This window comes from Panthera pardus, unplaced genomic scaffold (assembly GCF_024362965.1).
Source record: "Panthera pardus isolate Hobbes unplaced genomic scaffold, ASM2436296v1 HiC_scaffold_6, whole genome shotgun sequence".
Lineage (NCBI taxonomy): Eukaryota > Metazoa > Chordata > Mammalia > Carnivora > Felidae > Panthera > Panthera pardus.
In genome coordinates, this window is record NW_026526991.1 from 94,154,284 (window position 1) to 94,180,456 (window position 26,173).

At 45.8% G+C, this 26,173-nt stretch overlaps 1 protein-coding gene across 3 annotated transcripts in view; it reads left to right on the plus strand.

Moving 5' to 3' along the window:
- The window catches only part of GRIN2B (glutamate ionotropic receptor NMDA type subunit 2B), a 411,435-nt gene extending 391,395 nt beyond the window's left edge, over positions 1 to 20,040 (plus strand). For all 3 annotated transcript variants that reach the window (XM_053894629.1, XM_019452038.2, XM_053894630.1), the window contains 4 exons: positions 9,279 to 9,439; positions 11,304 to 11,491; positions 14,455 to 14,693; positions 17,052 to 20,040. In XM_053894629.1, the coding sequence (XP_053750604.1) occupies positions 9,279 to 9,439; positions 11,304 to 11,491; positions 14,455 to 14,693; positions 17,052 to 18,911 (2,448 nt within the window). In that variant the 3' untranslated portion in view covers positions 18,912 to 20,040. The remainder of the gene's footprint in view (positions 1 to 9,278; positions 9,440 to 11,303; positions 11,492 to 14,454; positions 14,694 to 17,051) is intronic.
- The last annotated feature ends 6,133 nt before the right edge of the window (positions 20,041 to 26,173 follow it).

Consider the following 26,173-nt stretch of genomic DNA (forward strand, 5'->3'; position numbering starts at 1 on the left):
GGCTGTAGGATATTATGAGGGGAGAATTCAGTAGCAGACAACAATAAGACAGGAACAGTTGCAGTACTTCCTTTATAGCTCATGGGGAAATTGGGAAGATCAAAAGAAAAATGAGATGCAAAAGGAGTTGCCCTTTGGGCAGGGGGTGGAGATGCGAACCAGCACTCCCACTCCTGGGTGTTTACCTTAGAGAAATGAAAATTTATGCTCATGCAGAAACCTGCACATGAATGTTACAGCTGCTCTATTTGTAACTACCCCAAACCGAAAGTAACCTAAATGTCCTTACATGGATAAATGGATAAACAAGCCGATACATCCGTACGATGCAATTCTACTCAGCAATAAAAAGGAATGACCTACAGATCCTCCTGGATGCATCGCAAGGGCATTATTAGAAGTGCAGAAACCCATCTCAGAAGGTTACGTGCTGTATGATTCCATTTAAATGACATTCTGGAAAAGACAAAACTTAACGGGGATAGAGAACAGATCAGTGGTCGCCAGAGGTTAAAGGTGGGGGGTGTTTCAGCAGGTGATGGGATTGTTCTATGTCCTGATTGTGCCTGGGGTTACAAGATTCTGTGTATGGTCAAAATGCATAGAACTAATGGGGATATAGTGTTTCACAGGTTCGTAGTTTTATGGTGGGGATGGCTGCACAACAGTGTGAATATACTTCATGCCACAGTACGGTACACCTAAAAAAATTTAAAATGAAAAAAAAAAATTAATGCTACGTTTTACGTCAGTTACACTTTACCACAATTTAAAATGCATGCATGAAAGAATAACACATTTCATTAAAATAATACAAGTCGGGGCGCCTGGGTGACTCAGTCGGTTGAGCATCCGACTTTGGCTCAGGTCATGATCTCATGGTTCATGGGTTCGAGCCCTGCCTCAGGCTCTGTGCTGATAGCTCAGAGCCTGGAACGTGCTTCGGATTCTGTCTCCTTCTCTCTCTCTCCGCCCCTCCCCTGCTTGCACTCTGTCTCTGTCTCTCAAAAATAAACATTAAAATAAATAAATAAATAAATAAATGTCGATAGTAAAACTAGTGGTGAAGCAGGGTATGCATGGTAATAATAATGATAACGGGAGGGTCCTGGGTAGGTAAAAAAAAAAAAAAAAAAAAAGCCGTCCCTTTAGGATTCTGATGCTCTGCCACATCCTCATAAAAGCCACCCTTGTGTCTGAAGCCTTCCCACCTTTTCCCTCGGGTGCCTTGGAAGGCTGAGTGGCATTTGGGCATTGATTCTTTTTGTGATTCAAATGTAAAAGCAGGCATAATGGGATGAATATTTATGTGGAGGATTGTTAAGCTCTGAGGACAAAAGCCCCCAGATTCCGCGTCCGTGTGGATGGACCCTGCAAGCAGAAAGTACAGTATCCATCTCTGCAAGGTCATGGTGCTGGCCGGTCCCAATCTGCACATGCTGGTCAGACTCCCACTGAATGAGAAGAGCCATTTTCAGGCAGCCAAGTGCCCAGGAAGGCATTTCCTCCCCACCCTCTTCATGTTAGTAGAGCTGCTGTCATTTGTGTGCCCTCATTCACAGGATCTAGCTCTAATTAACCTCATTGGGCTTTGTCTGGTGGTCAGCACAGAAGCCTGGACCCAGTCAGTATTTAGGAGGGTTTTTCTTTTGTTTTCAGAACCTGCTCTTTCTCCTGGCATCATGGCCGCAAAGACTTCTCTGCAGACATATTTCCTCACTCACCATGGAAACTAAGCAGTGTTGGAGGAGGACTCTTAAAGCAGAGGGGGGTCTTCCGGTGTAAACCCACGTTAGCTTCCCATCTCTATCCTTCCAAACCCAGCCCATTCACCCCGCCAGCTTACACCCAGCCTCCTCCAAGAAGCCTTCCAGGCTGATTCCGGTCTTTCTCTTTTGAAGAGAACATGCCTGGTACATGCCGGGGCGGTCTTGTATTTTAGCTAGCTGTGCACATGCCATCTTCCATATTCTCAGAAGGGAGGGTGGTAGCTGATGATGTTTCCGTTCCTCTTTACCACCCCCACCCCCACCCCCACCGCCTGGTTCCAGATCATCATGGGAGCTCAAGTCCTGCTCAGCTCCTCTCTATCTTAGTTAGTCCTCCAACCTGTCCTTCGTGCTGGCACCTCTGGGCTCTTTCTAACACAGAAACCCACTCTTGACACTCAGTTGCCTCTGATAATGATGATGCTGACAGTAATAATAATGACAGCAATAATAGCTAATATGGTATATTTATCATGTGCCAGGCACAGTGCTAATATTTTGCCGAGATTAATTGGCTGAATACTAAGAAGGCTTATGGGGTAGGTACTGTTATTAGCCCCACTGCACAAAAGTGGAAACCGGGGCACAGAGAAGTTAAGTGAGGTGCTCCAGGTCACACAGCTATCAAGCAGCAGAGCTGGGATTTGAATTCAGACAGTTTGGCTCCAGAGGCCCTGCTGTTTCTTCTCCCTTAGAGCATGCGCTCTGAACTTCCTTGTGTCGCATTCAAGTCCCTTTGTGATCCCGGCTCTGTCTCCGTCTTCAGCCACGTCAGCCTCCAGTTATCACGGCCACATCTGCGAGGCTCAGACAGTGACAAGCAGTTCATGATCTCTAGTCATGCCCAAACTCTCTCCCCATCGGATGTCACTGCACCCCGTTGTCACTACCTAGAAGCCCCTTTGCTCCTCTTGTCCAACTGGAAAACGCTTCCTTCCGGTCTTGACCCCCATGCTGCCGCTTCTGTAAGGCTGTTGAGGATGATGCCCCGTGCTCTGTGCTCCCACAGCTGCATAGGCACATTACTCCTAACACCCATCATGTTGCTCACTGTCCCTTCACCACGCCAGGCTTGTCCCCTGGTCAGGCCTTTGTGTCTGCTGTTCCCTGGGCCCAGTATGCGTTCCCCAGGTCTTTGCAGGCCTGGATCCTTCTTGTCACGCGGGTTTCCATACAGATGCCACCTTCTCAGAGAGGCCTTTGCAGGACAGCTGATCTGAACTTGTTCTTCTACTGGTCACTCTTTTTCTTGTCTGATAGCTGTTTCTAGCTTCTTCGTAGTACTTCATTGTCACTATTTAAAACCGTCCACGTTCCAGTTGTCTATTGCTGCACAGTAGACCACCCTAACACTTAGCGGCTTGAAGCAAGAACCATTTCAGGGTATTTGACTAATTTGGGGGTCATATATTTGCTCAGGGCTTCACTGGGCGATTCTTCTGCTTCATGTGGCATCAGCTGAGGTCATGTGGTAGTCTTCTGGTAGCTGGGCTCAGCTGAAGGGTCCAAGATGGCTTTACTCTAATACCTGGTACTCTTACTGTAACAATTGGAAGCCTGGGCTAGGCTGGGACTGTAGACAGGACTGTGATGGCTCCAGCGTGGTGGCCTCAGGGTTGTTGGACTTTTTACAGAATGGACTGCTTCCCCTGAAGCGAGGTTCCAAGAGGTCCAGGTGGAAGCTGGAAAGATTCTTATAACCTAGCCTCAGAAGTCCCAGAATGCAGGGGCACCTACATGGCCCAGTCGGTTAAGTGTCTGACTTCAGTTCAGGTCATGATCTCAGAGCTTGTGGATCTCAGCCCCACAGCGGGCTCTGTGCAGACAGCTCAGAGCCTGCTTCAGATTCTGTGTCTCCCTCTCTTTCTGGCCCTCCCCCATTTGTGTTCTCTCTCTCTCTCTCTCTCTCAAAACTAAATAAACATTAAAAAAGAAAAAGGCACAGAAGTAAATGTGTAGTTACTTCTGCACATCTTATTGGCCAAGCAAGTCACCAAGCACAGGCCAGAATCAAAGGGAGAGAACATAGACCTCACCCCTTGGTGGAAGGAGTGGAAGAATTGGTGGCTCTCAGTCCACCACCTTTAACAGGCAGGGGTCACTTATTATTCGCCTCCCTTCTTTATAATGTGAACTCTTTCAAAGCAGGATCTTATTCTTCTGTAATACTGTATCCCCAGCACCGAGAATAACATCTACACATGGCAGATGCCCATAGATCCTTGCTGAATAGCTGTATGAATGAAAGAATAAAGGAATGAATGAAAAAGAAAATGAATAGAAAATCGAATGAATGTTTACATCTCTGACTGTTTAATATGTAAATCTTTTGAAAACAGAGCCTGATTTTTTTCTTCTTCTTCGTACCCTTAGTTCTTAATACAGCCCTCTACACTAAGAGATGCTTGGCAAATATTTACCAAATGAATTGATGTGTTTTAATTATTATAGTTAAAGGAGATAATGTGAGTTATTACATAGGTGTTGGATATGAGTAACCGCTACGAATGAATTAGTAATGCCTTATACATAGGAAAATAAGTTTATATATTTATTTAATAAATAAGACGAAATGGATCAGATCCACACTTCCCTTACCCTTCTCTGCAACAGTCTGTATGGGAGGCTCTCCATTCAGCCCCACGGCCCTCCAGTCCAATCATCTTCGGGTGAGGCAGGGACCTTTACTCCAGCCTTCTAACACCTCTCTCCTGGCATGGCTTGCCAAGACTAATTCACTTTGAGGTTCTTAAGACAGGGGCTGAGATGATGGTCTAAACAGCTAAGAGGGTTGATTTCTGATTCCCCACAGCTGTCCAGGAGGATCAAGTGAGATTACAGTTCTCTTAACATTCGGCATTGTTTTGCCCTTGTGCAAATGTGTGCTTACAGTTATTGCTGGAAGCCACGTGTTGAATCCAGAGGGTGAATGCAAGTCAGCATTTGACGTGCCAGAAAGGGAAGGACACCCTCACAGGTGGCCCCACTTGCCGTGTGGGGCTTCATTCCCAGTAAGCAGTAGTAGGGACTAGTCAGCCAGCATACGAGCCGGCAGTGGGAAGGCTCAGCTCCCAGAGGTGGGATTTGAATTCAATCCCTCAGCTTGTCCTCCAGCTTCGCCATGTGGCCTGGAACAACTTACTTGGTCTCTTTAGGCCTTCAGTTTCCTCACTTGTGATATGGGGAAATCTGTTTCTATAATCCCAATCTGGGTAACTTGGGAAAAAGATTCCAAATTCAAGGAAACCCTGTGATGGCCAAAGGTGACCAATAAGGAATACTGTGTACAATTCCCTACTTAAAAATCAGACAGAGCTCTTTAATCCAGTGTTGATCTCCTTGGTGTATTGGGGGGGGGGGGGGTTTAAATCCTTTTTAATTGTTTCTTGGGATCCCCCACCCCGTTCTGTGAATTTTAAGACTCGTTCCTGGCAGTACAAAATGATACTCCTTCCCCAAACCCCAGAGAGCATTGATTGCTATTCAGGTTAAACAAGTGCCATATAATGCCTCACAGCTTGGGGTAAATTTTGTTACAGGGCATTTAGTGGAAGTGTCAAAGTATTTGGGAGATTATTCTTTCCTTCTTCCCCACAGGCCTCACTGAACATGCAGTTCTCTATGGCCATGAATTTTAGCCAAGTTCAATGTCCAATGATGGATATTTTTTTTTAAATTCGAGTTTTATTTAAACCTCTCAAGCTGGGACAAGAATTTTCAAAGGAAAAGGCAAGCTCACTTCTGCCTCTGCTTTGGCTAATTCTGGGGCAGTGCGCTCACCCTCTTGGTCCCCAGAACTGGCCTAGTTTAAGGAACAAATGAGAGAACAAGAGTTTTCCATCTTAGGGAACATTGGCTAACACGAGACAATTTTAGATGTTAGAACTTCATCCTCAGAGAAGCAGTCAATAATTTTGAGAATCCACCATGTGCCAGATACTGTGTTAAGTGGTTTCCTATATATTATTACTAAAAATAATACTTCCAGAAAAATGGGGCTCTGTGAATTTAAATAACTTGCCCATGTTCACACAGCTGGTCAGAGAAGGAACTAGAAGCCAATACAAATTATCTGCCTCTAAGACCAGTGCATTCCAAGGACTGTGCCTTTCCATTCTTTCAGTGCTGGCTGGTTTCTCTGATTGTTTTCTTACGGAGGATGCTTTCACCTTTCAGTGTTTAAGAATCTGGCTCCGTTATCATTTATTTCCTTTAGATTTTTAATGACTCTATTTTCAAATATTTTCTCTCCCTTGGTGGCTTCTCTCTTCATGATCTTAACTTTCTTTCAAAGAGTACTTAATTTTGATGAAGCCTGATTTTTTTTTCCTTTATTGGTGGATTGTGCTTTGGTGTCATATCTCTAGAAATCAATCTTTGTCTAACTCAAGGTTACAAAGACTGTGTCCTGTATTTTCTCCTGGAAATATTATAATGTATATTTAGGCATGTGATTCACTTTGTGTTAATTTCTATATATCTCATGAGGTGTGGGATGAAGTTCTTTTTTTTTTTTTTTTTTTTTTTTTTGCATGTGGATATCTAATTGTTCCTGTACCATTTGTTGAAGACACTCCTATCTCTGCTTAATTGCCTTTGTGACCATATATGTGTTAGTCTGTTGGTGGGCACTCTATTCTGTTCAGATGATCTCCTTATTTTCTCCGTGCTATTATCACACTGTCACAATCTCTATCACTTTGTAACAAGTCTTAAAGTCAGGTATTATAAGTCCTTCAACTTTTTTTCTTCTTTTGCAGTCATCTTGGCTATGTTAGGTCCTTGATCCTTTCTTTAGTTTTTGTTCAAGGACATGGTTCTAAACAACATCTGGAAATCTGAAGATAATTTAAAAATTTAAAGTTACAAAAGAGTAGTGCAGAAACTTTCCATAATCTGGCTTCATCAGGAAGTGAGGCACCCTGGACATCAGATTCTATCTGGTGAATCAAAATTATTGCGTATACCTTACATGGATTGCTAATTTTCAAAAAAAAAAAAAAAAAAAAGACCACACATATAATGACCCACACCAGAATTGTACCTGACACGATTTCAACTTTCACGGATGTTTCAGAAAATATGCTGGGCCCTCGGATATCTTGGTCAACTTGGACAACTGTGAGGCTCAGTTGTCTTTGTTCTAGCAAAGTGGGGAGTCACTGATCAAAAGGAGTTTGTTTATACATTGCTGCCTGCTATAGAATGTATTCTGCATTTGATTTGGGGGCTACCTGTTTTCGAACAAATGAAGTATTGTCATTGACTGTGATATGCATAGCATTCTGTCTCTTCCATAAAATATATCCCTGTTGGGGCATCTGGGTGGTCCAGTCGGTTAAGTATCCAACTCCCGATTTCAGCTCAGGTCATGATCTCACAGTTCGTGAGTTTGAGCCCTGCATCAGGCTCTGCAATGACAGCGCGGAGCCCGCTCGGTATTCTGTCTCCCTCTCTGTCTGCCCCTCACCCACTTACACTCTCTATCTCTCTCAAAAATTAATAAATAAACTTTAAAAAAACATGTCTCTGTCCCCTTAAACTTACTCTCCGCTGGGGACAAAGAAGAGTGCTATTAATTAAGCCAATTGATTCCTGATAGTGTTAGCCTTCACTACCACTGTGTGTCAGTGAGCAGATTACTTGTCCTCTTTGCCTTGGTCTTCATCTGTGAAATGAAGGGTGTGGACTGGTTAACCTGGAGTGGCTTTATACAACTCTAAAATTCTAGGACTCTTTTATTCACTTAAAAATCACAACGCTTTCAAAACCAATGAAACAAAAACTCTTAATGGAGAAAAGCACTGTGATAAGTCAGACGGGAAGCCTCTTGAGTCAAGAAATAGTGGTCTTTTGATGCATCACAGATTGCCTAACCCCACTGCATGACTCTGCTCTTAACTATGGCCAACTCTGCACACTGAAGACGGTATTTGTGGTTCCTGGTGCTGTGACATTTTGTGGTTTATGAAACCCCTATATTCAGAGAAGCTCTTGAGCTTTTCAGGTCAAGGGAAAGAGAAAGGAGAATGTCTTTAAGCCCACACAAGTCCAGAGGTTCAGAGTACTCCTGAGTATTCCAAATATATCTCTGAAGTAAATATATCCCCATAGTATTGAAACCAAGAGGACTTGAAATATCTATATCGTCTTTCCTGTGCCAAGCTACGGGAGCTACTCTGGCCACGTTCTAGCTGATCACTGCTGTACTATTAGAATGGGGAGGTTGGAGAGTGTGAAGTTTACTGGGGAATGCAGAATATAGACATGAGTTTAAAATAATATAATCTTTATTGAGCACTTACTGCGTGCAAGGGTGCTGTGCCAGTCACATCTTATACATTATATCATCTAATCCACACGAGAGCCTTGAAAACGAGACATCATTGTCTCCTTCTTGCAAATGAGGAAATGATGCATGGAGTTCATGTCACTTGCCCAAGATCACACAGTCGTAAGTGGCAGAACTGATCTTCAATCCGTATCTGTCTCAATTAAGACCTTAAACTTCTAATGACTATATCAAAGAGTAGCTCTCAGAACTTAACCAGTTCATTCAGAGAGTAATTGCATTTGTAGCATGATAGAAACCCAGAACATCAAATACTTTGGGGTAGACGTGATGGAGGAAAGAATTCACAGAAGGTGTCCTGAAGAAATTGCTTTGAGTTACATTTTGAGATGAAGGACATGAATTGGCCTCAAGAGAAAAGTGAGTTCATGCTGAGGGGACAGACTATATGAGGCCATGAAGATACAAATGAATAATTTGTTCAGGAAGCAACATACAGTCTTATTAATTGCAGGGCAATACCAGAAATAAGCTGATGCCACACATCTAAGCTAAGAAATTTCACTTTGTTATGATAGGCACTGGAGATCTACTCTTAGTTCTTAAGCAAGGGAAGGAACATAATGAAAACTGTATTTGATTTTACAGTTTGTTCAACAACTCATGTAGAATAAATATAGGCTTTTAATGCATCAAGGAAGGTCAAGAAAATTTCTTAGCAAAATATATTTGATATCCAACAAATTGTTTTCAGGAGTACAATGTAGTTCATCCCACTGAAGTTCTATAGCCTTAAATGGTGCAATGACAATGTATTTAGACCCCTAAATTAAGAGACCTGTAACCATATTTTACATAATTTTCAGGTGTAAAGGTGACTAAGCCCGTGCAGTTAAGCTAACAGCACATCCCCATCATCACTGATATTGTACAGTATGCACAAATGGAACATGCAAAGGTTATAGATTAAATTCAGGATTGGGAAAATAGAAAGCTCTCAACAATATGTATTAAATTGCATGGAATTGAAGTCCTCTTTCAGTTAGCAACCGCTGTTCCTAAGTGAGGGCTATTGTATTTGGTGAACTGTAGTTGGGTCCCTTCCATTATAAATCCACTAAATGCTAACTTAATATCTCTTCACGTTTTCTGAAGCATTTTCTTTCTTTCTCTGTCTGTCTCTCTCTCTTTCTCTCTCTTTCTTTCTCTCTCTCCAGTTCCAGAGACCCAATGACTTCTCACCCCCTTTTCGCTTTGGGACTGTGCCCAACGGCAGCACAGAGAGGAATATTCGCAATAACTATGCAGAAATGCATGCCTACATGGGAAAGTTCAACCAGAGGGGTGTAGATGATGCATTGCTCTCCCTGAAAACAGGGTAAGAACTGCTTCCAAGCTCAGAGTCTTTGATATGTTTCTCACATTTATTAAATGTACACTGAATCAGCTATATCATGCTTGGGTGCCAAACTTAAAGCAAACAAGACTGCATTTGCTTTCTGTGGATTTCCAAGTTGAATTTGACAATATAATTCAGGCCAGTGCACAAAGACTCCTATGCTATTACATACTTCTATGTATACTTTTTTTTTTTTTTTTTTTTTTTTTACAAATTATGTTCTACTTGCATCAATGTAACCGTGAACCAGGAATAAATAAAATAGCTGTAAAAGTAAAAGAGAAGCGTCAAGGCTAAGGTTCATGTATTACATGTGACATGAAGACCTGTTGACTAAAAGGTGAACATGATGATTCTGGTGTCTTTTGGACAAGGGAGGAATAAAGGAAGAAAAGGGTGAAGGTTTTTAGACCACAAACAGTGAGACTGTGTTAACTGATCTCCAATTCCCGCTTTTATTGGTGTTCTTTGATCCAGCTTTATACACTAGAAAGTTATTTGTGTGTTAAGAGGAGCTCATGAACTGGAAACACCTTGGCTTGCATAATCCCAGCCACATTGGTCCCTTTATTCATTTGGCCTCTGAAAGCCACGGCTGTGGGATAAGATAGATAGACAATTGAGCATTATAGATGTTGGGACTTTGGGGTCAAGGGGTCTTGTAGCTGATTTCCTGTGTTGTATGATAACTAGCAGCACCTGGACCTCCCGGTGGCTCCAGTTTTGGAAAAGCTACTCAGATGCATGTTTCCTTAAATACTGTTAGACTCTGTCTTATCACCACGACATCACAGCAGATTACAGGAGATGAGACTTGAGCTTGGGTGTAGGACCACTTTGGTAGGTAGCCTGGCCCCTGGTACAACCACAGCTGTCCGTCATATCAGAGTTTTGGTTTTTTGGTGTGTCACTTTTCTATAGGGTCCTCGTGGGCCTTTTAAAAATTTTTGTTATCTTATCATACCGGAAAGGGCTTATTTTTTTCTTAAGGAGGGATAAAGCTAACTCACCTTGTACAATTGAAGGAGATGATGCATGCTTTTCTTTCTTGCAGACCTCTCTAGTACCTACCTACATGGCTGTATTTGAATTTCTTTCTCTACCTTCGATGTGTCTAAAGATTGGTTTGAAATATCGGTCCATGCCTTCCTGCCTTTACCCGTGGTCTTACTCCCTTCCCTACATATTCCTCCCTTGGGAAGCACAATACATAATATGAGATTCTTCTATGTTGGGAACTTGAGAGACCTGAATTCTTCTATACGTTGGGTTTTCCCGTCGTTGCGCACATTCGCTCTTAACGTAAGCCTGTGCCGCTACAACCCCGACTACTCCTTTCTCTCCTTGTGGTGCAAAACAGAATATTGAAACCTTTCTGACCACAAAAATAGCACTGCACATCTATCGAAACACACACACCTACACTTATCCCCACTCTGGACTGTAATGAACTGAGAAATGAAAAATGTTATATAAATCTACCCCGTGCTATTTGTTGTTATCATTGTGATGGTTACTTTTCATTATTTCTGTTATTATTTTTATTGATTCCTTTTTACTCCTTCTCCTTTCAGACACAGCTTATGAGTTGGCTTCAGGCCCGACTTACATTCTCATCATTCCCAGTGGGAGGGAAAGAAATCCTCCTTTCAACCTGAAATCACATAAAGAACAGCCCGCGATTTAGGCTTTAGATTCTGGCTGAGTTCCAACTCGAGCCTTACTTTGAACCAGTCCTCCCCATAGTTGGCTGGAACCCTATTGCTTCATATTAATGGCCCCATAGGTAGTTTTGAGCTAAAATTCCTCCATTGGATTGTTTGTTTGCTTCTTCTTTGCACAGGAAACTGGATGCCTTCATCTATGATGCAGCAGTGCTGAACTACATGGCAGGCAGAGATGAAGGCTGCAAGCTGGTGACCATTGGCAGTGGGAAGGTCTTTGCTTCCACGGGTTATGGCATTGCCATCCAAAAAGATTCTGGGTGGAAGCGCCAGGTGGACCTTGCTATCCTGCAGCTATTTGGAGATGGTGAGTCAAAGAAAGGGGAAATGCTTATTTGGGCTCTTCTCACGGCTAGTCCAAAACACCAACCTTTCTTTCTTCTCCATTCCTGTAACCCTTGCACTTCCAGACAGTTATCTCACGGTATACTGTGAAGTTTTGGGGGGGTAGGCATTAGTTTCCTACAGCTGCCATAACAAAGTACCCTCGCTGAGTGACTTAAAGAATAGAAATTTGTCTCACAGTTCTGGAGGCCAGAAATCCAAGATAAAGTGTCAGCATCGATTCCTTTGGAAGGCCTCAAGGGAGAATCTCTTCCATGCCCCTCCCCTGGCTCATGGTGGTTTTCTGGCAGCCTTTATCGTTCCTTCACTTGTAGACACATCGCCCCATCTCTGCCCTCATGATCACACGCCATTTTCCCTATGTAGATGCCTGATTTCCCCCCATTTTTAAAGATGCCAAGTGTAATGGATAGGGGCCTACCCTACTCCAGCATGATATCCTCTTGTCTAATTACATCTGCAACTACCTCATTTCCAAATAAAGTCACATTTCAAGGTACTGAGGATTAGGACATCAACATAGGAATTTGGCGGTGGTCACGGGGTGGGTGCACAGTTCAACCCATAACTGGGTGAAATTTGGGAGGATTAATGTAGTTGATCAAGGAGGTACATTTCAGGATTGCAGGGTATGATTAGACCTTCAGGGATCAAGTAAGAGGGGCTAGTATTAGATGTTCCAGACAGTCTTTTCACATGTGGCCGGAGCAGTAGAGAGAGCTTCGGAAAGGCTTCTGCTTTTTGTGTGTCCAGAGAAAGGCCAGTACACTTGTGGCCATCTATTCATTCTTCCCTCTCTCCCATCTTGCTCTTTAAGCTGGAAGAGATAGGAAGCAGGGACAGGGTCCTCTGAGGCAGAAACTCGTAAAGCACTCCCCAGTGTCATTCTGGCAGGAGACTGAGGCAGCCATCTTGCTTTGAGAAGATCTCCAATTTCATTACACTCCAGCCTTCGGCATTCCTCTCCACTTTGTTTTTTAAAGTACCTACTCTTCCTGTTAGTCTCCCAGAAGCTAATCCAGTTATGTGAGGGCAGCCTGACTCTGCTTGGCCCCACAGGCCATCAGCCAGGAGGTTGTCTAAATTATGTCTGCAGAACCTTTGCTGTTAGGGATGAGATTCGAGGCAGAGGAACACAGCTGGATTTTCAGACTCCAGGTGAAGTCCGTTGTTCCACTAGTTAGGAAAATCATAGTTTGATCAAAGAAATGAGTAAAATGTGATTTGATTTGGGGCGCCTGGGTGGCGCAGTCGCTTAAGTGTCCGACTTCGGCTTAGGCCATGATCTCACAGTTCGTGAGTTTGAGCCCCGCATCGGGCTCTGTGTGGACAGCTCAGAGCCTAGAGCCTGCTTCTGATTCTGTCTTTCTCTCTCTCTCTCTGTCCCTCCCCTGTTTGCTCTCTGTCTCTCTCTCTCTCTCAAAAATAAATAAACATTCAAAAAATGTTTTAAAGTGATTTGATTAACACTGGAAAGACTCAAGGCTTATAGCTGAAGCATATAAGCCATGTTGGTATAAGGGCTTCTATAATTTTCATGTAGCTGTCACTTAAAGGCAATAACAGAGCCTCTGTCTATGAGGAAGGGAAGCAGTAGAGATTGTTTGCAGAAGTTACCAAAGCTCCAGTCAGTTTACTCAAAGTTCAAATTTTTAACCAAACTGAAATTATTAGAACAGGTAGCTTTCTTCATGAGATTTTCAGAATTTTGTTTGCCTAGAATTAGATGCATTCAAGGGCACGTGAATTTTTTCATTTTCCTTTTGTCTAAGGTTTGTACCTTCCTAATTTCTAGTATCCAGGGGAGTGGATAAAGGTTATTTGTCTCTGGCATGAATTAAATCAAGCAGAGCTTCTCGAAGCGGTGTTACAAGGAGGCAGTTCTAAATTTGGTGGTTTCATTTGATTCAAGTTCACTCCCCTTTACTCTTAATATTTCCCTCTGCAACAAGAGATCAGATAGTGCGAGGGTCAGTGGGGGATCAGTCAATCTCTGCTTCTCTCTCTCCATCCCTCCTTCCCCAGCCCAATCTGATTTGCGCACTTAAAAAAATTTTTTTCTGAGAGTGGGGGAGGGGCAGAGAGAAAAGGGGACTGAGGATCCGAAGCAGGCTCTGCGCTGACAGCAGTGAGCCCGATGCGGAGCTCGAACTCAGGAATCTTGAGATCATGACCTGAGCCGAAGTTGGACACTCAGTTGACTGAGCCACCCAGGTGCCCCTGATCTGCACATATTTTAAGAGCCAATTTTCTGAATCTCTTATTTGATTATGTGATTTCTTACTGTCTACAAATGAAGGTACAAAGCACCTAGTCTGATACTCAGGCCCTGAGCACCTTGCGTGAACCTTTTTTGTTCAGCTTCCTGTGCCCCCTTTTTCTCTGCTTGAGCTGTTTTGCGTGTCTTTCCCAAACAAAGGCTTGTGTACTCCCACCTCTCTCCCCTTGATCATGCTATTTCTGCTGCCTCGAGTGCCTTTTCATGCAATATAAATTAAAATGCACCCATTTTCTATGCCCACCTCCAAGTCCTACCTTCCTCAGGAGAACTGACCGGTCACGCCATCCACAAAATTACTCCCGTGAATTTGAACTCTCGCATTACCTGCACATTGCCGGTCATATTGATTATCTGTATACAGTTTGGACTGACAGATCATGGAGAGCGGAGGCAATGCCCCATACCTTTGTGTCACTGCAGTACCCACATTAAGTTGTCGCCGAATACTTATTGAATACGTTGATGAATTGATACACGGCGGTATTCATCAAATTACCGTGATTTTCTCTATTGATTTTTCTTTCTTTCCGTCTCCTTGTCTCTTTCTCTCTTGTGTCCTTCTCTCTCTTCCCCAATACCCTTCTTGTCCCCTCTGCCTGCTCTCGGCCCCCCGTTCCCCGCTCCCCTTGCCGGCCCGTCTCCAGGGGAGATGGAGGAGCTGGAGGCTCTCTGGCTCACTGGCATCTGTCACAATGAAAAGAACGAAGTCATGAGCAGCCAGCTGGACATCGACAACATGGCGGGAGTCTTCTACATGCTGGGGGCAGCCATGGCTCTCAGCCTCATCACCTTCATCTGCGAACACCTTTTCTATTGGCAGTTCCGGCATTGCTTTATGGGCGTCTGTTCCGGCAAGCCTGGCATGGTCTTCTCCATCAGCAGAGTGAGTGGCTCGATTGAGGTGTCGGGAGCTTGCGGGGGACAGCTCAGTCTAGGGCCGTGCAAAGCACAGAGACCCAGGCGGGCACTAATTCCAGCCCCGTGCAGCTGCAGCAAGAAACCGCATCGTGCACCTTTCCCCCGCGGGTCGGGTGACAGGATTTCAGGTGGCTCTAAACAACAGGGGGTGCTGGTTTTCCTTCAAGAAGCGGCAGCTTCGTGTGTGGGGCCTGGGCATTTGGTTCTCACGAAGAACTGGCAGATCTGTCAAAACGAAAATTTTGGCCTTCTACCAAATGCTTTCCGTCACCGTTAGTTAATTGTGTATAGGCTGTATTAATCATTTAATCTCTCTTTAAAAAAAAAAAATCACATGTCTGTTCAAATAGTGAAATATAATGTGGCTCTCTTGTTCTGACATACAGAGATAAATTATTGGTAGCTCCACGGTTCCACTCTGTTTTAACCATGTGTGAGTTATGCAGAGTTAAAGAGCTTAACGGAACCTTCAGAAATAAGTACTGACCCATAAGAAATGTACATTCCAGAAACTTTCTTCACTGAAACAAGAGTACAGCTCTTAAGTCATTCTTTATCTAGGTCTCTTCTCCGTTTCTGGTCCAAAGTGAGGATTCAGAACTCAGTTTTAAATATGAACAGAGGATCACAGCGAAGCGGGGTGGGGGGAAGGCAGGCTTCTTTTCATTCTTGTCGGTAAAGTTTTGGGACTCATTCGTGAGAAGTGACCTCAGATGTCCTTTATAGAATAGAGGGCTAGATTTCAGATATAACTAACTTGGGCTCTAATGGAGTTATGTAAGAAAATGGATTTCTCATTAAGTCGTCCTGTCTTCTCATCATTTTCCTGTAGTGTTTTAGTGCTACAGAACAATTTCCTCTCTGGCTGTGAGCTGATTCAGGCCATTCAGGAACCTGTACGCAGGAGAGGGGGGATGCGTGGTCCCTGAATCACATTATTGCACCGTACAGCCCTGTCTGAGGTCCAACATAGGGTGATGGCAGAAGGAACGGGGGAGCTGGTGGCCTGTAACAGGAATCCCACTCACGACCCGGAAGCATAATGAAGGCCCCCGCAGAAGAAACTGCTTGGTGCTTTCTCTTGGCCCCAACCAAGGAGGGTTAGAAAGAAGGAAAGTAAGGACTGTAACCTTACTTTGAAGATCTTAGGTCTTGATATGGCCCTCTGGGATGGTGAGGCTCACTTCCTCTAACCCCTTCTTCTCCCCCACTTAGCTGTGATTCTCTATTCTAATCTTCTCTGCTCTCGTCCCCATCTGTTGGGGCAACTGCCCTTCCCAAATTAATCCCCTTTGTTTTCAAGACCCATTTCAAACCACCTCCTCTTCACATACTTCCCTTGCCAGGGAAAAAGGTTTCAAATGTGTCCACCTTCCAAGGCAGGGAGCGAGACATTAGCAGGTTTCCCTGACTTGGGACTTGAACCCAACCCATTACCTGGGCTGGGTGGTGTTTTTCAAGGCCTGGAACAAGGAGCTGTACACAGGGAGTTCTCAATCAATACTAATTTGTTACAGTATTAATTATGTATGATAAGATTAAGTGAGTGACAAAGTGTTAAGAAGGAGACTAGGAGCTAAAGAGAGAATAAGTGAGAGGATTCAACAAGGGAATTATTTGTCCCTACTTAGTACTTGCTGTCTGTCCCAATTCTGCCCTCCCACGGTGTAGGACACAGCAGGAGAAAAATCCTTCTTTGACCCCAGGGCTCCCTAACTCTCTCTGTGAATTTGGTTCATGCTTGGCTCAAGAAGAGAACTGCTCAGCTGTTATTTGGTGACCAAAATCCTAAAAGCCACTGGAAAAAAAAGTGGCTGTTATGAGCTCTGAGCTCCCCTGTGCTATACCACCAGTCAAGGGTGGCCAGCCTGGGCAGAACAGCCCCAGCACCTGGGGAGTATTGCTATCGATTTCCAGGAAGCTGACAATCATTTTTGCAATCAGCTGATATCATGACCTCATTTTTAAGATGGGAAAACGTAGGCACAGGAAGGAAAGTCAGTGCAAGGCAATGGTGGAGTCGAGGCATAGAATGTCATGTCTTACAATTCCAATCTATTTACTCAAGTCACTTGGAGTGACCGTGTCCCCTCTCAGAGAGCCAGACCACTGAGCTTGGCTCATCTTGTGCAAATGCAAGGTGATAAATCAGGCAAGCTTCTGGCCACAGCATTCTGTGAGTTTTAAGACCGTGCCACGTTTCATGCCTGACTTTTCTTAATCCAGCGAGGCAGTTAGTAGTGGTGGAGGGGAGACTGTCCTCCACGTGGGCATTTCTAGCCTCGCCGGAGACCTGATGCGTGTCATCCTCTCCTTGCTGCAGGGTATCTACAGCTGCATCCACGGGGTGGCTATCGAGGAGCGCCAGTCCGTGATGAACTCCCCCACCGCAACCATGAACAACACGCACTCCAACATCCTGCGCCTGCTCCGCACGGCCAAGAACATGGCCAACCTGTCTGGTGTGAACGGCTCCCCCCAGAGCGCCCTGGACTTCATCCGGCGTGAGTCATCGGTCTACGACATCTCCGAGCACCGCCGCAGCTTCACACACTCTGACTGCAAATCCTACAACAACCCGCCGTGTGAGGAGAACCTCTTCAGCGACTACATCAGCGAGGTGGAGAGAACTTTTGGCAACCTGCAGCTGAAGGACAGCAACGTGTACCAGGATCACTATCACCACCACCACCGCCCCCACAGCATCGGCAGTGCCAGCTCCATCGATGGGCTCTACGACTGTGACAACCCGCCTTTCACCACGCAGCCGAGGTCCATCAGCAAGAAGCCCCTGGACATTGGCCTCCCCTCCTCCAAGCACAGCCAGCTGAGCGACCTGTACGGCAAATTCTCCTTCAAGAGCGACCGCTACAGTGGCCACGATGACTTGATCCGCTCCGACGTGTCTGACATCTCCACCCACACGGTCACCTACGGAAACATCGAGGGCAATGCCGCCAAGCGGCGCAAGCAGCAATACAAGGACAGCCTGAAGAAGCGTCCGGCCTCGGCCAAGTCCCGCCGGGAATTTGACGAGATCGAGCTGGCCTACCGCCGCCGGCCACCCCGCTCCCCGGACCACAAGCGCTACTTCAGGGACAAGGAAGGGCTACGGGACTTCTACCTGGACCAGTTCCGCACCAAGGAGAACTCCCCGCACTGGGAGCACGTGGACCTGACGGATATCTACAAGGAGCAGGGTGATGACTTTAAGCGCGACTCGGTCAGCGGAGGAGGGCCCTGTACCAACAGGTCTCACCTCAAACACGGGGCGGGCGACAAACACGGCGTGGTCAGCGGGGTCCCGGCTCCCTGGGAGAAGAACCTGGCCAACGTGGACTGGGAGGACCGCTCGGGCGGCGGCAACTTCTGCCGCAGCTGCCCGTCGAAGCTGCACAACTACTCCGCGTCCGTGGCCGGGCAGAACTCGGGCAGGCAGGCGTGCATCCGCTGCGAGGCTTGCAAGAAGGCAGGCAACCTGTATGACATCAGCGAGGACAACTCCCTGCAGGAGCTGGACCAGCCGGCTGCCCCTGTGGCGGTGACGTCCAATGCCTCCACCACCAAGTACCCCCAGAGCCCGACCAACTCCAAGGCCCAGAAGAAGACCCGGAACAAGCTGCGTCGGCAGCACTCCTACGACACCTTCGTGGACCTGCAGAAGGAAGAAGCCGCCTTGGCCCCGCGCAGCGTGAGCCTGAAAGACAAGGGCCGCTTCCTGGACGGGAGTCCCTACGCCCACATGTTTGAGATGCCAGCTGGCGAGAGCACCTTTGCCAACAACAAGTCCTCAGTGCCCACTGCTGGACACCACCACCACAACAACCCCAGCGGCGGCTACATGCTCAGCAAGTCGCTCTACCCTGACCGGGTCACACAAAACCCTTTCATCCCCACTTTTGGGGACGACCAGTGCTTGCTCCATGGCAGCAAATCCTACTTCTTCAGGCAGCCCACGGTGGCGGGGGCGCCGAAAGCCAGGCCAGACTTCCGGGCCCTTGTCACCAACAAGCCGGTGGTCTCGGCCCTTCACGGGGCTGTGCCAGGCCGTTTCCAGAAAGACATCTGTATAGGGAACCAGTCCAACCCCTGTGTGCCTAACAACAAAAACCCCAGGGCTTTCAATGGCTCCAGCAATGGGCATGTTTATGAGAAACTTTCTAGTATTGAGTCTGATGTCTGAGTGAGGGAAGAGAGAGGTTTTAAGGTGGGTACGGGAGGGTGGGGCCGTGGGCGTGTGGTGCGCATGTCACGGAGGGTGACGGGGGTGAACTTGGTTCCCATTTGCTCCTTTCTTGTTGTTTTCATTTATTGACGGAATCCTGGAGTTCTGATTCCTTCTAAGAGGGCAACCCTGGTGACCAGCCCCAGCCCTCCCCCGCCTCTCCAGTGCTCTCCTCCCTCTCCATCCGTCAGTCGTTCCCGTTCCCGGGAGGGAATCCGGTGGGCTCGCTCAGCACGGGAGGGCAGAGTGGAGAAAGGAGGTGGCTGCGTGCAGGCTTCCTCGGAGCATGGAAGGACTGTTTGCCACCCAACTTGGAGTGCAGCAGGGAGAGAGATACAAGGAGGCCACGTGAGCGCAGGATAGCTCTTCCCAAACTGATGTGGATGGTTAGGTGAGAAGGCAAAAGCACCCAAATGAGACCATTTGCCATACTGCCCGTGAATGCAAAGAGGCTTTTGCTAAATTCCAGTCACTTAGGTGGCATCCGTGTAGGGATCACGTGCCAAGCAGAGGGCAGGAGGCCATGTGTGTTTATATATAAGCCAAAAGAATGTTTCAATTCCACGAGACTCCGTGGTGGTGAACTGGAACCAAAGGTCTTTGGTAGGTGACGGAAAGCACGTCATAGCCACGTTCCATGGTGCACTAGAGGCAAGAGAAGGTGGACGACATGTGCATGTATGGCCATGTACACTTGTACGTGCATGTAGTCTACACGGGCATGTGGTCAGGGCCTAGAAATGTAGAGAGGGCAACCTGGACTCCTAAAGCTGTTTCTTCCAACATCTCGAAGTGGTGTGCCTCTTTTGGCTTATATACAAACAGAGATGGTCCGATGCTACCTGAAGGTTGGCTGTCTCTCCCCTCCACCCTTCCTGAGTGAGGAGAATGGAAGTTCTTGACATGGACGATGATGCGGTCTAGACAAAAAGGTGACGAACGATCCTACGAGAGCAAGGTGCAAAAGTCACTCCTCTGCGGTTCAACCAGTTTTGAACGAGAACTTTCCAGGAAGGCTGAAGGGAACGGGAAGCAGCCACGGCTCTTTTGCCCACACTTGAGAGCAAAAGATTCTATAAAAGCTTTCTTGAGCCAATGTTTGGGGAGGAGCTACGTAAAGCTTTGAAGTATAGGGGAGTTGTTTACGGTCGGGTAAGTGAGAGAGGGGGATGTTTTCAATGCTTTGATCCCTTCTTACTTCACCTGGAGCTAGGAGAGCTTGCTCCACCAGAACTGATCACAACTGATCTGGAACAGACAGTCCAATGGCATGAGCTTGCTCTGTGAGTACAGCTCAGGAAACGTGGAGGGAAGGGAAGAGATTTGGAAGTGGAGAGGGTAGGAGGGGAGGGACTCCCCCACTGCCCCACTGGGTCTGGCTCCCTGAGAATGTGGCATTGAGCTCAATGTGAACACTCTCAGTAGAGGCCCTTCCACCTTCCTGCAGAACCTTCTTTCCCTCCCAGGTGTACCATTCAAGAATAAAAATATATATGTAAATATATATATATGTGTGTGTATATACACACACATATATATATATTTAAAACTCCAGGGATGAGGGTACTGGCAGATGCAATGCCCCCCTTCACTTGGAAACTTGAGAAGGGAAATGAATATTCGTCACTGCCGGTCCTGAAACTTAGGGAGGGGGTGTCCTGTGGGTCCGTTCCACTGTCCTGCCTTCCTCCCCTTACCCAGGCTGGCAGCCAAAGAGCCCCGGGTCTGTTTGGAAGCTTGACTGCAGGATCTCCATGTTGCACACAGGACACATAAACCAGAAAGGTGCTCATCCTCCTCTGGAAGGAAGCTGCCATGCCTCTTCAAGTCACACCCTCCAGGGCTGCTCTTTGCCTTCCTGTTTTGCCCTGACTCACCACCCTTCCTCCTTCCCTGCCCTTGACTGCTGTCCCCTGTCCTCCTCCTGGATTTTTACCTCAGTATCTTTCATTTTAAAGCCAACTGAAGGCCTTGTAAAGCTATGTTTTCTTTCTAAAACGAACCTGGGGGCAAGGGGCTGAACCTCTCACAGATTTGGAGAGAGGAGCACGGAGTGCTTTACCTTAGATTCAAGGAAAGACTTTGAGAGAGAGGACAGAGGGCGTGAGGCGTCTCCAGGAGGAAGAAGGAGAAGGGCCATATAAACATCGCTTCACCCTGATTCTGTCTGAGGTCAGGGGATCCTCCCCTCACTCTTCCTCTTACCTCACCCCTTTCAAATAAAAAAACCAAACCAACTAACCTAGCGAACAGCAATCTAGAACAAAGGGGGCTCTGTCGGTCTCCACTGGTGACAGAAATCAAGATGGTGTTTATTTCATATGTAAATATTTTGTTTTCTAATTAATTTTGTATAGATAAAGTGTTCTCTTGTGAGTATTCAGGGTGTCGGGCTGGAGGGAGTGGGGTGGGGATGGGAATGAAGAGGGGAAAAGTGTTTTGTTATGGGTTTTCATTTTCCATTAGGGGAATTGTTTTGTATGGCTTTTGCTTCAGGGCGTCTGGGGAAAAGTGTATGTGAATGGAGGCCACTGTGGTGAAAATGCCAGGGAAAAGTAATCTGTGCCCACGCCTCCCCACCTCACCAATCTTCTTGGTCTGTGAGAAGTGTCCATGCCCATCAGCCTGGGCTTGGCACTGGGTCCGGCTTGGCCCTAAGCAGAACCCAGGTCCTGCTCCTGTCTCCTAGGTAGACCGCGGATGACCAGCATTCCATGCAGAGTCAAGCTGGTGACACCACATTTGCCCTGTCGGCACCTAGGGTAGGAAAGATTCCAAAAAAGGGCTTAAATCAGAATTGAGGTCAAATTGACCCTCAATCCTGATGTGGCCGAGAGGTTTCAGGAAGCTCAGTCCTGAGAAATCTCCCAGAAGCCCCCTTGTGATGTTTAACAACCATATCAAAGCCAATTCTTTTCTTCCTAGTACCTGAGTGCTGGCAACCTCCCTACGCCCTCCCTCACTCCTTAGGTATCAGCACTGCAAGCACACGCAGAAAATTCCCACAAAGTCTACTTTTTGAAGCATGTGATATCTGGTGACAGGGAGGTAGCACTGGATACATGTCTTACAAATATGCATGCTTTTCTAGAAAAGATGACCAGATCTGCTCCAAAAAAAAAAAAAGAAAAAAAAAAAAAAAAGATGACCAGATCTGCCCATAGAAAGATTGCAGAAGTTGGTTTTAGACGTAGAAGGGTGGGTATGTGAGGGACGGTGCCGATAGTGACTTTATTTTGTCCTGTCCTCGTTTCTGCCCTCAGGAAGGTGCTATTTGCCTTGAGCCAGGGATTCATAACCTGACCTTGGGTTATTAACCAGAAAAACAGAGTTTCTTTCACTGGATTATTTGTTTTGTGAAGGGTGGCAGCCTCTCTCTATCTACCACGGGATGAAATGTCCAAATCCGTTTACGCAAGACGTTACATCATATTTGGTCCTATCCTCCCATCGTTGAAAGCTGTCAGCTGGATCGTTTCATTTTTCTAAACCTTTTCGTTGGGCCCCTTGGTCACTTCTCTTCAGCTGGATGTTTGAATTGGGACCAAATAAAGTATTCGTGGCCTGCTCAAGAAAGCTTAAAGAAAGGAAGGCCAAGCAGTGTCGAGTTCTAGATATTACTTCATTCCAAAATAACAAGCCAGTAAAATGCATGAGGATGAATTCAGCAGTAAGCCCCATCCATTCCACACTGGGCCTGGACAAAGACCCAATCTGCCCAAAACTGAGATTGCACAGACACCCTCGAGAGCACCAATTGTTCCAATTTTCCTCAGAATCCATGCTTTCTATCTTTGCTGTCCTCTGTCATTCCCTTCCACCGGAAAGTGGGTTGGTGGCTCTGATCCTGTATCCTCTCAGTGGCAATGCTTAAATCTTAGCATTTCCACCAACCTCAGTTAATGTGCCCCTTGAATTTGCCCGAGTCAAGAATGCGCACACCCTTCAGAGTGATGCATGTGCAGTGGATCTCGTAATTTCAAAGTATGTCACTGTGTATCCTCAGCCAGAACGTGGGAAACCTCCTTGATGTGGATTCCTCCGTCCTGGCCACAGCCATGTTGTGATTGGGGGAAAAAGAATCCCAAGTGATTCCATTAAGTGTTGGTGGTGTCAGTAGTGCCCAAACGCATGTGTAATGTGATAAAATAGGAGTCTTCTATACAATTAGGTGAATATCACCCGCCCAGTCTTCCGTGGCCATCGGGAGTTGCCCAAGGGGGGAATTCTCCGCATGGGAGGTGAAGAAACTATTACCAAAACTGCAGCGTGCTGGTCACCTGCACATCTCACTTAAGAGCTAGGGTTTCTTTGTTTCTGTTTTTGTTTGTTTGTTTGTTTGTTTGTTTATTTGTTTGGTGTTTAGTTAGTTCCAGATTTAGGGACAGAGTAACCAGATGGTTTGGGCAACGGCCTTTGGAAAAAGCTATTCCAGAACTCACTGTATTCTTTTAACCCCCTTCTCTTTAAGAAAGCCCTGTCGTTGCTTGACGCCCTGTGTGTGTCTGTCTGGTGTGTTAGGAGTGATTCCCGTGTGTGCATACATGATGCAGCTGCATCATTGGTGAATGCATTGGGCATTTCCAGCCATTGTGGCCATAACTTCTGTGCTTTCTGAGCCCAAAGCCATATAAGAAATGTGTGCTCAGTAGACAGCCAGACACTTCGGTAGAGCATTTGCTTTCTTCACCTGAGTGTCAGGGACTCTTCGTTCTGTCTAAGGAACTGATTGTGGATGATGAACAGCTAAAAGTGGACAGTTCTAATGGAATGGGTCTGGCCTTACAAATGGCATATGATCCATGGCGTGGCTTCAGAGGTCCTGAGAGGACCTTTCCTTTTCATTGCCCACCCCACTTTCAACTACTGGCTTCCTACACAGACGTACTCTTCTAGCACTGAGCTGCTCGTCTGTCATTTAAATGAAAACAGTCCCAGGAAGGGTGACATATTAAGCCATATTAGGGATTTACACATTTAAACACCTAGTTTACATTAGGAGTCTCATCTCTTTTCCTGGGATGAAAATACAGGAGAAGATAGTAAGATACAAGAGAAGGGGGAGAGAGCAAAGAACACAGAGAGTAACAGAGAAGGGAGTCAAAACACAGGTTCCAGAATATAAAGACATTCAAACCATCTCATCTTCCACCTGCTTTTATTTCAGGCTCATGTGTGGAAAGAACAGGACTCCTAGCTAGGAATTGTTTTTAATAAGTGGTCACATGAGCGTGTAGTTTGTGAATCTCTAAATTCATTATCTTGTTGGGCAGATGAAGAACTGTGAGTCTTCCCATAGAAAATGGAAGGCTGGCGCTTCTCCTCCTGTATAGGTGACTGAGTAGGCAGCTAGAACGATCAAGTCGAATCAGTGTTAAGATGACAGAAGTACTGCCCTTATCTGTCCTCTGTCCCGGTTCAGTGACTCTTCCAATGTAGCACTTGCTCTATGTTCTGTGTGTCCTCACTGCCATAGGGGGTGCCCAGTGATATCTACGCACGCTAACTCTTAAGGAGCCACCATACCACCAAGTGCTACTTAACCAGTGGGCAGTTCTTTCCTAGACGTATCAGATATTTGGGACATCACTAAGATGTAGATTCATCAGTCTGAAAATGTCTAACGCCAGTCTAGACCTAGGGTTCCATGCTAGTTTGGGGTCCCGATGTAGGATATAACATCACAGGATATCTGAATGCATCCCACCTCTATCCCATGCCAACTGCATTGACTCAACCACACCAGAGCCCTGTGGATTCTATCACTTAAAGTATCTACACCTATCTATTCTCATGACACAAAACTATCCCCTGCCAAAAAAAAAAAAAAAAATGGAAGCCAATGGTATTTCCATGCCTTGGAGACATTAGTGAAGTCTGAAGACTCTAATTTGCAATATTGAAGCAAGGAAAAAGAATTTTGTCCAAAGAATGATGGGTTAGGACAGCAGTACTGGGAATAAGTGGGAAAAGTTAGAAACCATCCCTATTTCTCTGCCAGGATGTCCATTTGCATCCATCTCACAGCTCATCACAGGGAGTTTCTGGCACTGTTCTGTGCTTTAAAACATAATTGCTGGTGTGATTACAGGGGTGAGGACTCCTGATGAGAACTGAAGGTGGCAAGCAGAGTGGATGAGTAGAATCCCTCATAGCCTTGGGACTCTGGTGTGTAGAATCCGTGTTCTGGCAATGGAAACAAATGGAAACTCAGCGCAAGGATTAAGGGTAAAAGCACAATGCGAAGCCCAATTTAAAACGGTTATTTTCAAGATTTGGTTTGGTTTCCACATTTCAAACCTGAACTCTCTTTATTTTTAATTATTTTAATAGCGTTATGATGTAGGGGGTGACGCAGATTCCAGTACTATGCAGGAGACAAAAATAAAAGCTCTAATTAAATATGTTAATTTCAATTAAACCAGTATCTATTGAGCAGTACAAACGATGCCCCTGGGCTGGTACTGTGACGAATATAAAAGATTTCCAAATGGAATATATTATACTCGCATATAATATATGAATGCAAAAGTATCAAATATTTAAATGTATGTATTATGTTTGTATAAATAGATATGCATAAATCAGTATATTTATACATGCAAGTTTTAATTTTTTCTGGTGTCAGGGTGTGAGTCAAAGATATTCTCCATTATGTGATTTAAAAAAAAAAAACAGAACACCGCAGAGATTCAGTCTTTCCTCTCACAGCCAGGCCTGGATCTTTTTTTTTTTTCTTTCTTTCTTTCTTTTTTTTTTTTTTTTTTTGAATCATTCCACCTCCTGGTCTGAAGCTCTGAATTCTCTCTCTGACCACAACCTTGCAGTTTCTGTATCTTACCTACTTCCCTTCACGCTCCCTGTGCTGTTCTGCTCCATCAACCGCCCTGGCTGAAGTTCCTCACCTCTTTGGTATCGCCCCATGCTCTCCGCAGCACTGGCTTCTGCCTCTTGCCGCCTGGCAACACCTGGTTGCAACACCTGCAAGCAACACCCGGTTGCTTTTCCAGCTCTGCATCCCCCCCCGCCATCCCCGTCATCCATTCCCCCTGCGAGAACGGAGGGTCTTCCACCTGTGCCGAGGGCACAGATGCCATCCGTTTGGTGCCCCCTGAACCCTACCCCGCTTGAACATCTTTTTTTTATTTCTCCAGTGTTGACTCTGTGTCCCATCTGCCAAGTGGTTGTGAAACTTGGTTTCCATTTTTCCTTTCATCCTT